This window comes from Hoplias malabaricus, chromosome 3 (assembly GCF_029633855.1).
Source record: "Hoplias malabaricus isolate fHopMal1 chromosome 3, fHopMal1.hap1, whole genome shotgun sequence".
In the NCBI taxonomy this organism is placed as follows: Eukaryota; Metazoa; Chordata; class Actinopteri; order Characiformes; family Erythrinidae; genus Hoplias; species Hoplias malabaricus.
The window spans coordinates 26,973,432-26,988,559 of NC_089802.1; the positions used below are offsets into that span (position 1 = coordinate 26,973,432).

Consider the following 15,128-nt stretch of genomic DNA (forward strand, 5'->3'; position numbering starts at 1 on the left):
CTGGCATCCCTCCGCTCCACCGTCAACAAACCTGAGTGATCGCGAGAAGCGGCGGGACGACAGCACCAGCGTCTCAGTTTACTATAATTCCCTGTGTCCATGGACCCCCCGGATCTGCCGCCTTTATCTATGGGGAAGCATTAGCTACCAAAAGATAAACTAAACAAATGTGTTTTTAGCCTAGATTTGAAGATTGCGACTGTGTCTGAGTCCCGAACATTTTCTGGAAGATCATTCCAGAGTCTGGGGGCTTTATAAGAAAAGGCTCTTCCCCCAGCTGAGGCCTTCTGAATTCTGGGAACAATTAAAAATCCAGTATTCTGTGATCTGAGTGAATGTGGAGGCTCATAATAGGAAATTGTATCTTGAAGATATTCAGGAGCAAGCCCATGTAGAGCTTTATATGTTAATAACAAAATTTTGTAGTCAATGTGAAATTTAACAGGCAGCCAATGAAGTGATGATAAAACTGGGCTGATATGTTCAAATTTTCTAGTTTTAGTGAGTACCCTAGCTGCAGCATTTTGAACTAGTTGAAGTTTTCTTAAATTGCTGCTGGTGCATCCTGACAGTAGTGTGTTACAGTAGTCAAGCCTTGAAGTAATAAAGGCATATACTAATGTTTCTGCGTCCTGAAGGGATAAGGCATTTCTAATCTTAGCAATATTGCGAAGATGTAAAAAAGCTGTCCTAGTGATAGTACCTATGTGTTGATCAAATGATAAATCCGGGTCAATTATGACACCAAGATTTTTTGCTGCTGAACCAGGTTTAATTGGAGAGTCAGCGAGATTTAAAATTAAATCTGATAATTTATTTCTTGCCACTTTTGGACCCAAAAGCAGGACCTCTGTTTTGTTGCTGTTTAGAAGGAGGAAGTTACGCAACATCCAGCCTTTCACGTCTTTTACACAGTCCTCTATTTTCTTTAATCTGTGTTTGTCATCGGGCTTGGCTGAAATATACAATTGTGTGTCGTCTGCGTAACAGTGAAAGTTAATGTCATGGTTTCTTATAACTGTGCCTAGCGGTAACATGTATAATGTAAATAATAATGGTCCTAAAATAGAGCCTTGTGGAATTCCAAATCTTACTTTAGAATAATTTGAATTTAGATTGTTTACTTTTACGAATTGATAACGTTCCGTTAAGTAAGATTTGAACCATAATAGGGCTGTCCCTGTGATTCATGTTTTCTAACCTTTCTATGAGAATATTGTGGTCTATTGTATCAAAGGCTGCGCTTAGGTCAAGAAGCACCAACAGGGATACGTGGCCTTGATCAGAGGCAAGAAGAAGATCATTTGTTATCTTGACTAGAGCTGTCTCTGTACTATGATGTTCCCTGAATCCAGATTGGAATTTTTCATATATATGATTCTTATGTAGATATGAACTAAGTTGTTGGGCCACAGCTCTTTCTAAGATCTTGGACAGAAATGGCAAATTAGAAATAGGCCTGTAATTAGACAGTGTACTAGCATCAAGATTTGGTTTCTTGATCATAGGTTTAATAACTGCTAGTTTAAAAGCTTTGGGTACATGGCCCAGACTAAGGGATGAGTTTACTATAGTTAAAAGAGGATCAATAATAGCTGGTAGTATTTCTTTGAGCAACTTTGTGGGAATTGCATCAAGTGTGCAAGTTGTACAGTTTGCGGAGGTGATCATCTTCTCTAGTTCTAATTGTGGGAGTGGGTAAAAGGTTTCAAGTCTTTCTTTTACAGTTATATTATGTTTTATATCATTCACATCGGGTGGCAGCCAGGATGGATTTGATCCTGTGGCTTGAGTTTGTTGTCTAATATTCTCAATTTTATTATTAAAAAAGTCCATAAAATCTTTACTGGTGAGAGTTGCTGGAATTAGTTGTTCAGAACCTGCTTGATTTTTTGTAATTCTAGAAAACACACTAAACAATGCTCTCGGATTATCTTTATTATTGGAGATCAGCGAGGCCAGATATGCTGAGCGAGCTTTAGTGAGGGCATTTCTATACTCTATAAGGCTGTCCTTCCAGGCAGAATGGAACACTTCAAGCTTGGTTAATCGCCATTTCCGTTCTAGTTTTCGTAATGTTTGTTTTAAAGTACGGGTCTTATCATTATACCATGGTGCGAGCTTTTTCTGTCTTATACTTTTATGTTTAAGTGGTGCTACCTTTTCTAAAGTAGATCGACAGGTATTTTCTAGGTAATCAGTTAGTACATCTAGGTCCATTGGGTCTGATGGAGTTGGAACTGGGGTCGATAGTTCTGGTAGGTTTTCTATAAATTGTAGGGCGGTAGATGGTTTTATTATATGCCTTGTAGAATAGCGAGGGTTCCTACATATATTATGGCTAAAACGTAGCTCATATGAAATTAAGTAATGATCGGAGATTGCTGAGGATTGCGGTAAGATATTAATTTTGTCAATGTTAAGACCTAGTGTCAGAACTAAGTCTAAAGTGTGGCTGCAGTAGTGTGTAGGCCCTGTTACATTTTGAGTAATACCAATAGAGTCTAAGATTGAGGTAAATGCCTTTTTTAGTGGGTCACTTTCCTTCTTAAAATGGATATTGAAATCTCCTACAATTATAACTTTATGATTGCACACCACTAGGTTTGTAGCAAAATCGCTGAATTCTTTCAGAAATTCTAAGTAAGGCCCTGGTGGTCTGTAAATGTTGCATAATAAAAATGCGTCCTTTTTTGTGACCGGATTTGTTATAATAGTGGAGAGAACCTCAAAAGAAGAGAAGGTGTCACATTGTTTAAGACTAATTTCTAGGGTATTTTGGTAAATTACACATACTCCACCTGATATTGCCTGATATTCTTGGGCTATGTGCATAATTATAGCCTAGGGGGGTGGCTTCATTTAGTGCTAAATATTCATTTGGTCTAACCCACGTTTCCATGAGACAGAAAACATTGAATTTTTGATCACTTATAATATCATTTACGATGAGTGCTTTTGAGTTTAGTGATCTTATGTTGAGTAACCCAAATTTTAGTTCTGAGGTGTTGCTGCTAGGTGTTGTGTATGATTTAATATTGATTAGGTTGCTGAAACAGGCTGATTTTGTTTTTCTACTTTTACATTTAGTTCGGGGGAAAGACACAGTCTCAATACAGTTGAACCTGGGTGACGCCTCAAGACAGTTCGCAGACGGTCGGTTTAGCCTGTCTGTCTGCGGCCTGGTCCCGGCTCTGGATTGTCAGCAGCTATCTACACTACTCTGCTGACTAACTAAAAGACTATGTGCTATGCTGCAAGAAATTAAGGCAGCACCCTCCCACGTGGGGTGGATACCATCCCTACCTATAAGACCAGGCTTGCCCTCAAAACGAAACCAATTGTCTATAAAGCCCACTTGATTTTCGTAACACCACTTGGACATCCAGCAGTTTAACGCCCAAAGTCTGCTGTAAGCTTCGTCGCCACACCGCATTGATATGATGAGCATTGGCTATGTGTGCGTGGGTTTCCTCTGTTTGCTCTGGTTTCCTCCCACGCTCCAAAAACACACGTTTGCTAGGTGGATTGGAGACTCAAAAGTGTCCGTAGGTGTGAGTGTGTGAGTGAATGTGTGAGTGTGTGTCACCCTGTGAAGGACTGGTGCCCCCTGCAGGGTGTGTTCCTGCCTGGTGTCCAGTGAACTGGATAAGAGTTACAGACAGTGAATGAATGAATGAATGAAGGAAGCCCTGGAGATGAGATGTTGAGACTGATGTCTGGAACGGCCTCTTAATATAAACCTCCTCCTCTCACAGAGGCAGGGTCCGGTTACAAGGTGGGGTCACTCTGCACAGTGTGTATTTACACTGCTTAAAGATGTTATTGCAGCTCATCTGAGCCTGCTTAGACGTCCTCGGAGACAGGAGACATGATAGGAATGTAGCCTGAGGTACCTGGACATTCACTCTCACCCCAGAGCTCTTTCTGAGAACGTGGCCAGTCAGTGGAAGTAGAAGAACCCAGTTCTCCATCCATCATAGTTTGTGACAGATCTCTCTTTGTCTCTCTCTCACTTTGTTATCTCCTCATACTCTCACTCCATCTCTCTCTCTCTCTCCATCTCCCTCTCACTCTCACCCCAGAGCTGTTTCTGAGAACGTGGCCAGTCAGTGGAAGTAGAAGAACCCAGTTCTCCATCCATCACAGTTTGTAACAGATCTCTCTTTGTCTCTCTCTCACTTTGTTATCTCCTCATACTCTCACTCCATCTCTCTCTCTCTCCATCTCCCTCTCACTCTCATCCTCTCATCTCTCTCTCTCTCTCATCCCCTCATACTCTCTCTCCCTCTCCCCACCTCTCTCTCATCCCCTCTCTCTCATCCCCTCATACTCTCTTCCTCTCCCCAACTCTCTCTCATCCCCTCATCTCTCTCTCTCTCATTCCCTCTCTCTCATCCCCTCATACTCTCTCTCCCTCTCCCCACCTCTCTCTCATCCCCTCATACTCTCTCTCCCTCTTCCCACCTCTCTCACGACATCTCTCTCTCTATCTCCCTCTCATTCTCATCCACTCATACTCTCTCTATCTCCCCCTACCTCTCTCTCTCTCACACATCCCCTCATACTCTCTAACTCCATCTCTCTCTCTCTAACTCCATCTCTCTCTCTCTCTCTCTCTCTCTCTCCCTCTCTCTCATGCTCTCATACCCCCCCCCCCTCCTCCTGCTGCCGTGTTGATGTACAGTTTCCTCTGAGCCCCTGTGAGTTTTCCGTGGGCTGAGCCATTTTCAAAAGAGAGGAAATGGGGGTGTTGCCCTGGGGTCAGAGGTTCCCTTTTGTGAAGCTTTGAGGGTCGGGGGGTGGGGACAGGGACAGTGGGATGATCCCGGGGCTGAGGGGATGGTGTGAGGCACGTGAGTCGACGTGGAGGAGCAGCATCATTCAGCCAAAACATTCTGTCTTACATCGTTTTCACTCGTCTCTTCTAACTTCTCTTCTGTTGTCTTGCCTTTGCGTATGTCATCACATCCTGCTCTGTTCTCGTCTCCCCTCATCTCCTCTCGTCTCCCCTCATCTCTGCTTGTCTTGTCCCATTCAGACTCGTCAAAGTTGTTTACTGAAGGGAACAGGAGTAAAACAGTGGCCCCTGTGAGTGACTCTTTTCTTGATCGTGAGGATATTTTCTCTGTAGTTCATTTTGATTCTGCGGAGTACTAGGGGCTGAGATATATGGACAACTACACACACACACACACACACACACACACACACACACACATTGTAGAAAAGCTTTTGCATTAATCAGACTGCAGAATCCGGCTGCAGATCCCATGCCGTTCTTCGGTGGAATGATGACCACTCTGTCACTGGACGGGGGGGTGGGTGGGGATCTCCGGACCCTTCCCCTCTCAAGATTCTGCTGTTGCTGCTTTGCATTTGAAAGGACCACCCATTGGACTCGGGAGGACAGAGAGACACTGAGAGACGCCTGATCCGAATATTAATGTCCTTCTCCTGGGAAAACTGCCTACGGGATGAGGAACGAGAAACCAGCTCCGTCTCACTTCGGCTGAGCTCTCTGCAGAGAGAGAGAGAGAGAGAGAGAGAGAGAGAGAGAGAGAGAGAGAGAGAGAGAGAGAGAGGAGAGAGAGAGAGAGAGAGAGAGAGAGAGAGAGAGAAAACGAGGAAAGAGAAAACTAGAGACAGAGGTGAGGGAGAGAGAAAGAGAGAGACAGAGCAGAGAAAAAGAAAGACAGAGGCTTAGAGGAGATAGAGTAAAAGAGTGAGAAAGAGTGAGTAAAAATGAGAGATAGAGCGTGAGGGACAGGGAGAGAGGTGTGAAGAGAGAGAGAGAAAGAGAGAGAGAGAGAGAGAGAGAGAGAAACAGACAGAGAAACAGACAGAGAAACAGACAGAGGGGCTTTTAGAAGAGGAGGTCTGGTTCTATTCACCTCCACTGTCCACTGCTCTGACTCCCATTGAGACACTGTCCACCTCTGTGTTCTCGTCCCCACCTGAGGGTTACGGGGCGGAGCTGAAGGGTCAGAGATGACTTTTCACTTCACCGTGAGGATAGCGTTGTGGGGCTTTTGGGGTCCAAGGGTTAAAGCTTTCTGCTTCAAGAAGCACACACTATACAGCAGCACTCCTCCGCCGTGAGAGTGACCGCACTAATGTCTTTCTCAGATGGTCGAGATTATGTCTTTCTGCAAGTCATCTCTATGTCTCTCTCTCTCTCTCACACACACACACTCCCCACTCTCTCTCTCTCCCAGTCACACACACACACACACACACACACACACACACTCCCCACCCTCTCTCTCTCGGCCCACATCTCAGTCAGCGAAGCCAAACAGATGTTTGCTCCCTCCCCAGAAACAGCAGAAGAGCTCCAGCAGGAATCAGAGCATCTCCACAGAGAGTTCAACATGTGGCCAGTGGGCGGAAGTAGGAGGGAGGTGTTTCTAATAAACTGGCAGTTAATGAGCAATACAAGGAGGAGGTGTTTCTACCAAATCCCCTCCTGTGTGAGTGACAGGGTTAGTGTTAGTTTATTTCATGTTTATTTTGGTTTTTCAAAATTAATTCACATTTAAAACAAAAACCTAAAATGAAACAATGATAAAGAAAACAAATATTAAATGAATAAAAACAAATAGTGACTTAAAAGGTGTCAGATGAGGCATTAGCTGATTGTTTATCCTTTTTATTCGACTAATTAACAATCCTTTCATTTCTGTTCTTTAGACACATTTTGTTTGTTTGTTTTTAGAAAACACTATTTTGTTTTACAGATTTACCCCCTCAATGGACATCTGTACTTTATATTTGTCCTTGCTGTTGTTTCTTTAAAACAAACCTGTCCCCCTGACTCCATGTTTGCTCTCTTTAATTTCAAAATGTGTGTGAATGACTGGGTGAGGGTGCCTCATGACTCTGGGTAGTCTCTGGACCGAATGAATGAATGAAAAAAATGGATCAGAACACAACTTTCTTTCTGTTTCTCTTTTATTGCAAATATCATAAAAAAGGAAGAACATCTAGAAAAGTTAAATCTGATGCAAGGGTAAAAGGGATGGATGATGTAAAAGTTCTGAGATCCGTGGCGTGGAGTAACTCCATCTTAGGAGAAAAGATTAGATGGGAAAAGCATCTCTAAACAACAACAAACCAACAAACACCCCCCCAGCCGTCTGCGCTTTGAAAAGCCCAAAGTACGACAGGGAGCCAAACCGTTCTAGTTAAGAATCCGTGTTTGGGAACTGCGCTGCATCAATGCGCATTTGGCTCGGACACAAGAAAGAATAAAATAAACATTTAAAATATTGACATCTACATACGATAAATAAACACGACGAGTACTGTACCGTATTATTTAAGGAGCGCCCCTCGGGACCAGCGCGGGTTATGTTTATGAAATTCTCAGGGGCGACTTCCAAAAAAATAAGGAAGAAAAATAAAGAAAATAATTAGTCCTTTAAAGTATTAATGAATACAATGCACATAATTACTTTGAAATAAAATTAAGGCTAATAAATAAATTAGGGAGGTTAAGAATTAAAGATGAAGATGAAGACGAAGGACCTGGGCACCCGCCCGTACTCGCAGGGCTTCAGTAAACAGCCTGGCCAGGTTTGACTTCATGAGGTCAGCACACCATAGTGCGGCTCGCTGTGTCCAGCGATGGACATACAATCTGTGTGGGTGGGAACATGGACCATTAGTGGGACCTGTGCTGTCTTTAGAGAGGTGTTAGATTCTCGGGTGGACCCTATATTTACACCATCCTGGTCCCATCCCAGACCCTGGAGGGCATCCATTTTTGAGGACGGTGAACCGAACTTGCTGGTGCCTACTTGTGCTACTCATTTGCATCCCCCATAGGTGTGCTAGCTGAGATGTTTCAGTGTGCTCTAGTGTTGACAGCCATTTAGCTTCAATGTTTTAGGACCCCTGCTTTATTTAACACCACAAATTCATATATTCTTTATCTCTGAAGTGTTGTGCATGTGTTTATAACCAGGTCCTGAAGGGGGTTTGCTACAAAAACAAGAGCGTGATCCAAGACAACTTCGAGGGAGTGAACACAGGAGACATGACAGAAGACAGGAGCGATGAGATGGGACTCAGAGGAGTGGTTTAGTATAGCAAACAGTCCGTATTTATCCAAAAGAAATATGATAAAATTCATCCAATCATCTGGTGAGAAAAAATATGGTATCAATTCCTCAGAGGGCTATGTTCATACAGCCACATCACACCTATATAATCTCTTTGTCACAACTGGCATAGACCTCTATATATGTTTCTAAACCCATACAGTTCAACCCATATCTTTGTGAGACCAGGAAAGCCAGGAATTATTGGGCTTAATTTAACTGGATCATTACTTGTAGGTGGTTCTAAGTTTAGTTAGGGATCATACTTGTATTCTATATTATTGGTACATAGTTGATTTTTTGTGTTGATGTCATTCGCCCAATTTCATCTCCAGGACTTTTATTGTGTTCTTTTATTCTCCACAGTTGTATAATGAAAGATTATTTCTTTACACAACTGGACTTTAACTCCACTGCTGTACCTTTAAAGATACACTACACCTTTTGGTTCACTATTGTACCCGTACAGTACCTTTTTTTCTGATAGTGTAGGAGGATCTTCAGCTGTGGACCTCCACCCAAACTTAGGTAAGATCCCCATAAAAGACCCCTTTAAAAAGACCCATCCTCTTGTTTTATAACGGTTATACGTCATTTCCTGTGTTAGAGGAAAGGTGTGACTCTATGAAATACACTGTTCTTGCTTCATAATGTGTTATTATGAGTGTTCAACCATTCCAGAGCCTTTACATAGGCTTTATAATGTACTCTGAAGCCAGTTATTACACAGCATCCTTTACGAACACTGCTACAGGTGTTGTGGAGCCATGTGAACACAGCCACCCTTTGTGAAGCATAACCAGACATACACAGTACATACTAAAGTACAATAATAAAAGTCCTCACAGAGGATTTCTTCTTCTTCTCAGAAAAATGTTTTTAATCAAAGCCAAAAAATATAAACTGTGATTTCCATTCCTTTCTCCCAAAGGCACAACGTGAGTTTTATTTTGAAGTCCAGCTTTATCCTCTATGTTGACGAGTCTTCAGCCTTGTTATAAATAGTCTCTCCAAAGGCACAGAAAGGCATAATAAGAGTCCCCTCAGGGCCGTGTGAGCTGTGTATAGACCGGCTGCTGTTCCCAGTGCTGGGGGCTGTGGCCAGATGCAGGAACCGAGGGAACTCCAGTGGGTTCTGTGATGCTGTACATCGACCTCTGGCCCGGGCTCATGTAGCTGAAGGTGGAGTAGAGCCCTGAGCCTTGGCTATAGTAGGAGGCGGCGCCGCCCTGCTGCTCGGAGTAGTCGTATTGTGCACGGCCGAAGGAGGAGGCGGAGAAGTGCTGGAGGTTGAAGGAGCCGTAGGTGACGTGTTGTGGAGAGCTTTGCTGCTCGCTGTAGTGGCTGGGACTCAGCTGCTCCGTCTTGATGTGCGTCGGGGTCCTTTGCTGGTTCTGATCCGTGCCGTTGGTGGTGCCAAGTTGGGTTAGGGAGTGCTGTTGTTGCTGGGGCTGCTGTTGAAGGGAGTGCTGCTGTTGTGCTTGTTGTTGTGTTCCCTGAGGGCTCCCGTTCTGAGCCTTCCCCATCCACATTGAGGCAGTAGTGCCTCCACCTTGCTGCCCTAAGCCGTACACCCCAGCGTATGTGGCCCCTGGGGGTCCGTTCGGAGGCAGGTACTGGTCAAACTCAGTCACGTCGAAGCTCTCCATGTGCGAGATCACATCGCTGCTCAACTCGCCGATATCAACGTCGCGGAAGTCGATATTAAGCTGCCGACCGATCTCTCGCTTTGTGTCCACTTTGCTGGGCTGAGAGTCCATTTTCGGGGTTGTGGGCGGAGTCGGAGGACCTTGGGATTGGCCTGGGGGTGGGGTTCAGAGAGAAAGGGGAGTGAAGGAAAGAACATTACCTACTGCACAGTAACATGCAAAAACACGCTCCTGTGAGTCTTGGAAATGAACCAAAACCACAATGACAAAGCGGCTCCTTGTGGTTTCTGACTCAGATGACAGGCTATGGATGAGCCAAGAGGTGGTCTAAAGCAGGGGTGCACAACTCCAGTCCTGGAGGGCCAGTATCCAGTTTGGTGATTCCTTTGCTCACACACACCTGATTCAACTCATCTGTTAATTGACAGGTTTAAGGGTTCTGTTTTAGCAGAGGATTCACCAAACTTTGCTGGACACCGGCCCTCCAGGACTGGAGTTGTGCACCCCAGGTCTAAAGTTTGGTGACCCAGGTGAAGATGAATCCAGATAAAGAGGGCCATGTAATAAAGCATTAAATACGGACCATTTCCAGAGCTCAGAGGCATGAAGAATCTGGGTGATTTCAATACATATTGTATACAGCATCTGTCACTGAGTGACGGTCATTAGAGGGCACTGTCGTGAGTTCATTCACTCAATTTTAAAGTTATTTTAAAAATATTAATGTTGACAAAGCAGAGAGGTTATTGTTTGAGGGTGACTTTGTGTTGCTTTCAGTTATTAGCAGATTTCCTGTGGGTTTTTTATTGTTCTTATCAATATCAGAATTATCAACCGGAATTAAGAAATATATTGTGATATTAATTTTGGCCGTATCGTGCAGCTTTACATTAGTATTTTTGTTGAGGTTTCTATTAATATAACAATAATAATAATAATAATAGTTTTAATCTTCTCCTTCTTTTTATTGTTGAGAGAACACATTTTACGAAAAAAAAAACTGCACATAAAGAACATAAATGGAAAAACAAAGAAAAGTTGAAAAAATGTTTTTTTTCTGCCACTTTTTTTATTCTCTTTTTTGGTAGTGGTTGCCAGATTTTTTTTTTACAGAACAGAGAGAAGACTTATTAGTCTTGGTTCTGTGGGTTTACTGTAGGGCACACAGGACAGTGTGTTAACGGCTGAACAGAAGAAACCACACACATCTATTTTATGTAATGTAAACCATTGCGATGTGTTTTAAGCATCATTGTGTTTTATTGCCGTCCAGGGGTTGCCAGATCTCTCCATAACTCACCTCCTTGCTCACCGGGCGAGTGTACATCCCCCATGCTCGAGGCTGGGGAATCGGCCTGCTGCAGAGCCTTGAAGATGGCATTTGGAGACACGTGTCCGTGCTCTGCGCTCTCTTCCGTCTCCCCCGAGCCGTTCTTCACCGATTTCCTTCGCCGTGGCTGGTATTTGTAGTCCGGATGATCTTTCTTGTGCTGGACTCGCAGGCGCTCGGCTTCCTCAACGAACGGCCGCTTCTCCACGTCATTCAACAACCTGAGGAGCCAAAGACGGAGAGGAATGAGTCAAATGGAAACACCACAGAGCCGAGGCTATAGTTAAATAGCAAGGCATAAATATGTTCGTAGTTATTTTGTAGTGTGTTTAAGCCTTGTCATAACACGCTAATATGCTGTTGCTTGTGGGAATCACTTTGAAAACCAAATGAAATCCAACATACACATCATCCCTAGTGCAATAAAACACAGGCCGCACCGAGCTGCACGGGCCTGTCCCTCAGCAGAGTTATTTCTGGCTAAAGAAACGTGTTGATGTGCTTATGCTCACACAAGCCAAGTCTGTGCAACTGCCCATAACTTCTCTCACCAAATTGTACCCACCTTAACGTGCTCTGTCTATATAGTATGCGCACTAGCCTGTGCCGAAAAGGCTTCTTTTGCTCATCATAACAGTGGGACCATTTTTACTGCTTCTCACGTTCATTTTCCAGCCGTGGAATCATTCCTCACGCATCATTTTATGGGATTTCCCTCTGATTTTCACTGATCACAGTATAGATTGAGTGCAGCACCCTTAAAGAAGTCCTCCAGTATCTTCATACTCTCCAGCTCCATCTTATTCACAGATTATTCACTCAAAGGACACCCCAGTAACTTAAAATCCACCTTAAATGTACACCCTTAATAGTGGGAACCTCAGGGTTATTCTGTAAAGACGAATAAACTGAATTTCACTCAGTAGCTTCCACTTCCGCATTAAATATGCACCATTAACAAGAGGAAATTCAGGATTATTCTCCAAAGACGTTCATCAATAACACCATCTTATAAGTGGGTTCCCTGTTGTTAGCGAGTCAGAGAGACACATTTTCCAAAAGGTAATCCCCCATAATTTCCCTCCCTCAAACACACAGCCATCTCCAGAACGTCCCTCAAACACACGCTCATCTCCAGAACCTCCCTCAAACACACTGCCATCTCCAGAACCTCCCTCAAACACACGGCCATCTCCAGAACCTCCCTCAAACACACGGCTATCTCCAGAACCTCTCAAACACACGGCCATCTCCAGAACCTCTCTGAATCACTCAGCCATCTCCAGAACTTCCCTCAAACACACGGCCATCTCCAGAACCTCCCTCAAACACACAGCCATCTCCAGAACCTCCCTCAAACACACGGCTATCTCCAGAACCTCCCTCAAACACACGGCTATCTCCAGAATCTCCCTCAAACACACGGCCATCTCCAGAACCTCCCTCAAACACGGCCATCTCCAGAACCTCCCTCAAACACACGGCCATCTCCAGAACTTCCCTCAAACACACAGCCATCTCCAGAACCTGCCTCAAACACAAAGCTATCTCCAGAACTTCCCTCAAACACACGCCCATCTCCAGAACTTCCCTCAAACACACGGTCATCTCCAGAACGTCCTTCAAACACACGGCCATCTCCAGAACGTCCTTCAAATACACGGCCATCTTCAGAACGTCCTTCAAACATACGGCCATCTCCAGAACATCCTTCAAACACACGGCCATCTCCAGAACCTCCCTCAAACAAACGGCCATCTCCAGAACCTCCCTCAAACACACGCCTAGTCTATGTATACTCCTTAACTGCACTGCCTCAGTTTTACTCTATATTCTTATACGACTATGTAGATGTAGTTTAAAGCCGAAATTAAACACACATTTATAAATGACGGTTCTACAAAAGTTCTTTAGTAAAGAAAATGGTTCTATAGGGAACCTTTTGCATTATGAAGGGGTTCTATACAGCAAAGGTTCTTCAAGAGAGAGAACCATTTCCTTTACTGAAGAACCCTTATAAAACCTCCACTTTTAAGTGTGTATTTATATTGTGCATTGCACTGTTCCCTGCTCTGCGTCTACATCGTCGTGTACTTTTATATTTGTAGGTTCCTATAGGTGTTAGGTCTGTGTAGCATTTGGGGTTCATGCATATGCTTAAGTATCACATTCTACTGTGTTGTATTCCCTGCTACTGGCTGCTGAAGTTCTTTAGGAATAAGTAAAGGATCTATCAGTTTGTAGAGAATAAGTGTGGGAATGTTTTAAAGAGCAGAAAGAAAAAGGCTTTAATTTTACTGTAGAGAATAACTGTGCTTCAACAGTTCCTCTGTCCGTACAAAATTTCAGAACTTCTACTCTCAAACCTGCCTCCATGTCCTCTACTGGACCCGTGTTTATGTGAGAGCACAAAGACGAGGTTAAACGCAGCAAAACAGACACAACGAGCGCAGAGAAATAAGAGCACTGAGTAAAAACGGAGAACAGAGTGAAAAGAGCTTAAGACCAGAGCTTCTGCTTCTCGCTCCTCACTGCTGTGCGCTCGGGTCGGGGTGAACAGCGAGTGGCTCATTATCATTTAAAGGAACAGGGTTGTTTAGACGGGAGAACGCTCCTGTTTTCTCTGGGTGCTTCATCCACAACTAATCCTCCAAAACCAGCATCAGACCTTTCTAATGTTTATGTGGCTAAATTCCATCAAATCCTCACAGCAACATCCCACTACATCACACCTAAAGATTTCCCAGAAAACTAGAGACCCTCAAAAGTTAAAGCAGCATCATAACGCTCATTAATAATGCAGTATTATGCTAATGCAATCTCCCACAAATCATCATAACCACGCCCCCTCCGTTACCTCCACAGTTTCCCGAGGGTCTTGCTGAGCTCCGCGTTGTGCAGATGCGGGTACTGGTCCGCGAGCTTCCTGCGCGCGGCCTGCGCCCACACCATGAACGCGTTCATGGGTCTCTTGACGTGCGGCTTGTTCTTGGAGCCGTGCACGCGTACGGGCACAGGCACGAGCGTCCAGTCGTAGCCCTTGAGCACCTGAGAGACGGCGTCACGGATGCAGGCGGGGAAGCGGTCCGTCTCCACGTCCCTCTCCTCCTCGTCCCGGGGCGCTGCTCTAGCGCCGCCGCCCGGCTCCCTCGCCGCGGCGGCGACGGCGGCGGGGCGCTCGGAGTCGGAGCCCGAGGCGGAGAAGTCCCGCTCGCCGTCCTCCTCCTCCGACACGCTGGGGCTGGGAGCGGAGGACAGGACCTTCTCCTGCTCCTCCGACATCTTCACCAGCGGGGCCAGGAGATTCATCCGCGAGGGCGCAGCACAAACAACAACAAACAAGGACGCACTTCAAAAACAAAGGCACTGACTCCAAAGGCGCACTCCTCGGTTCCTCGCGCAGTCTCTTCTATTTAGCTTTCCCTTACTCCTCTGTGTGCGCGCGCGCTCTGGTCACTCTCCTCGTGTGTGTGGATACGCACGGGTCCGTGCGCGCTCTCCTTTATTAGAGAGCTCCAGCCGCGATTGGGCAGACGGGTCGTGACGTCACTTGCAAAGACCAACACCCCTCCCTTCATCTGCTCCTCCTCTTGACTACAGCTCTGTCCACTGTACACTATACACTCATACCGATCAGCCACAACGTTAAAAACACCACCTGGACACCCACCTTTCCCCCTGTTCTTCAGCGCTCAGAACCCCCACAGAGCTGTGCTGGTGCGAGTGGATCAGATACAGCAGTGCTGCTGGAGTTTTTAAACCCCTCAGTGTCACTGCTGGACTGAGAATAGCCCACCGACCAAAAACATCCAGCCGACAACGTCCTGTGTCCCTGATGAGGCTAGAGGACAACCGACACACACTGTGCAGCCACAGATGAACTGTCTCTGACATCTACAAGGTGGACCAACGAAGGAGGAGTGTCTCACAGAGTGGACAGTGAGTGGACACAGGGTTTAAAAACTCCAACAGCACTGCTGTATCTGATCCACTCACACCAGCACAACACACACTAACACACCACCACCACGTCAGTGTCACTGC

At 45.1% G+C, this 15,128-nt stretch overlaps 1 protein-coding gene across 1 annotated transcript; it reads right to left on the reverse strand.

The window, feature by feature from the left end:
- Positions 1-6,965: 6,965 nt before the first annotated feature.
- sox9a (SRY-box transcription factor 9a) lies at positions 6,966-14,478 on the reverse strand. Its single transcript, XM_066663150.1, has 3 exons — positions 13,942-14,478; positions 11,055-11,305; positions 6,966-9,906 (listed from the first exon to the last, which is right to left on the reverse strand). The coding sequence occupies exons 1-3, from the start codon at positions 14,391-14,393 to the stop codon at positions 9,149-9,151; spliced, it is 1,461 nt and encodes a 486-aa protein (XP_066519247.1). The 5' UTR covers positions 14,394-14,478; the 3' UTR covers positions 6,966-9,148.
- Between the last annotated feature and the right edge of the window lie 650 nt (positions 14,479-15,128).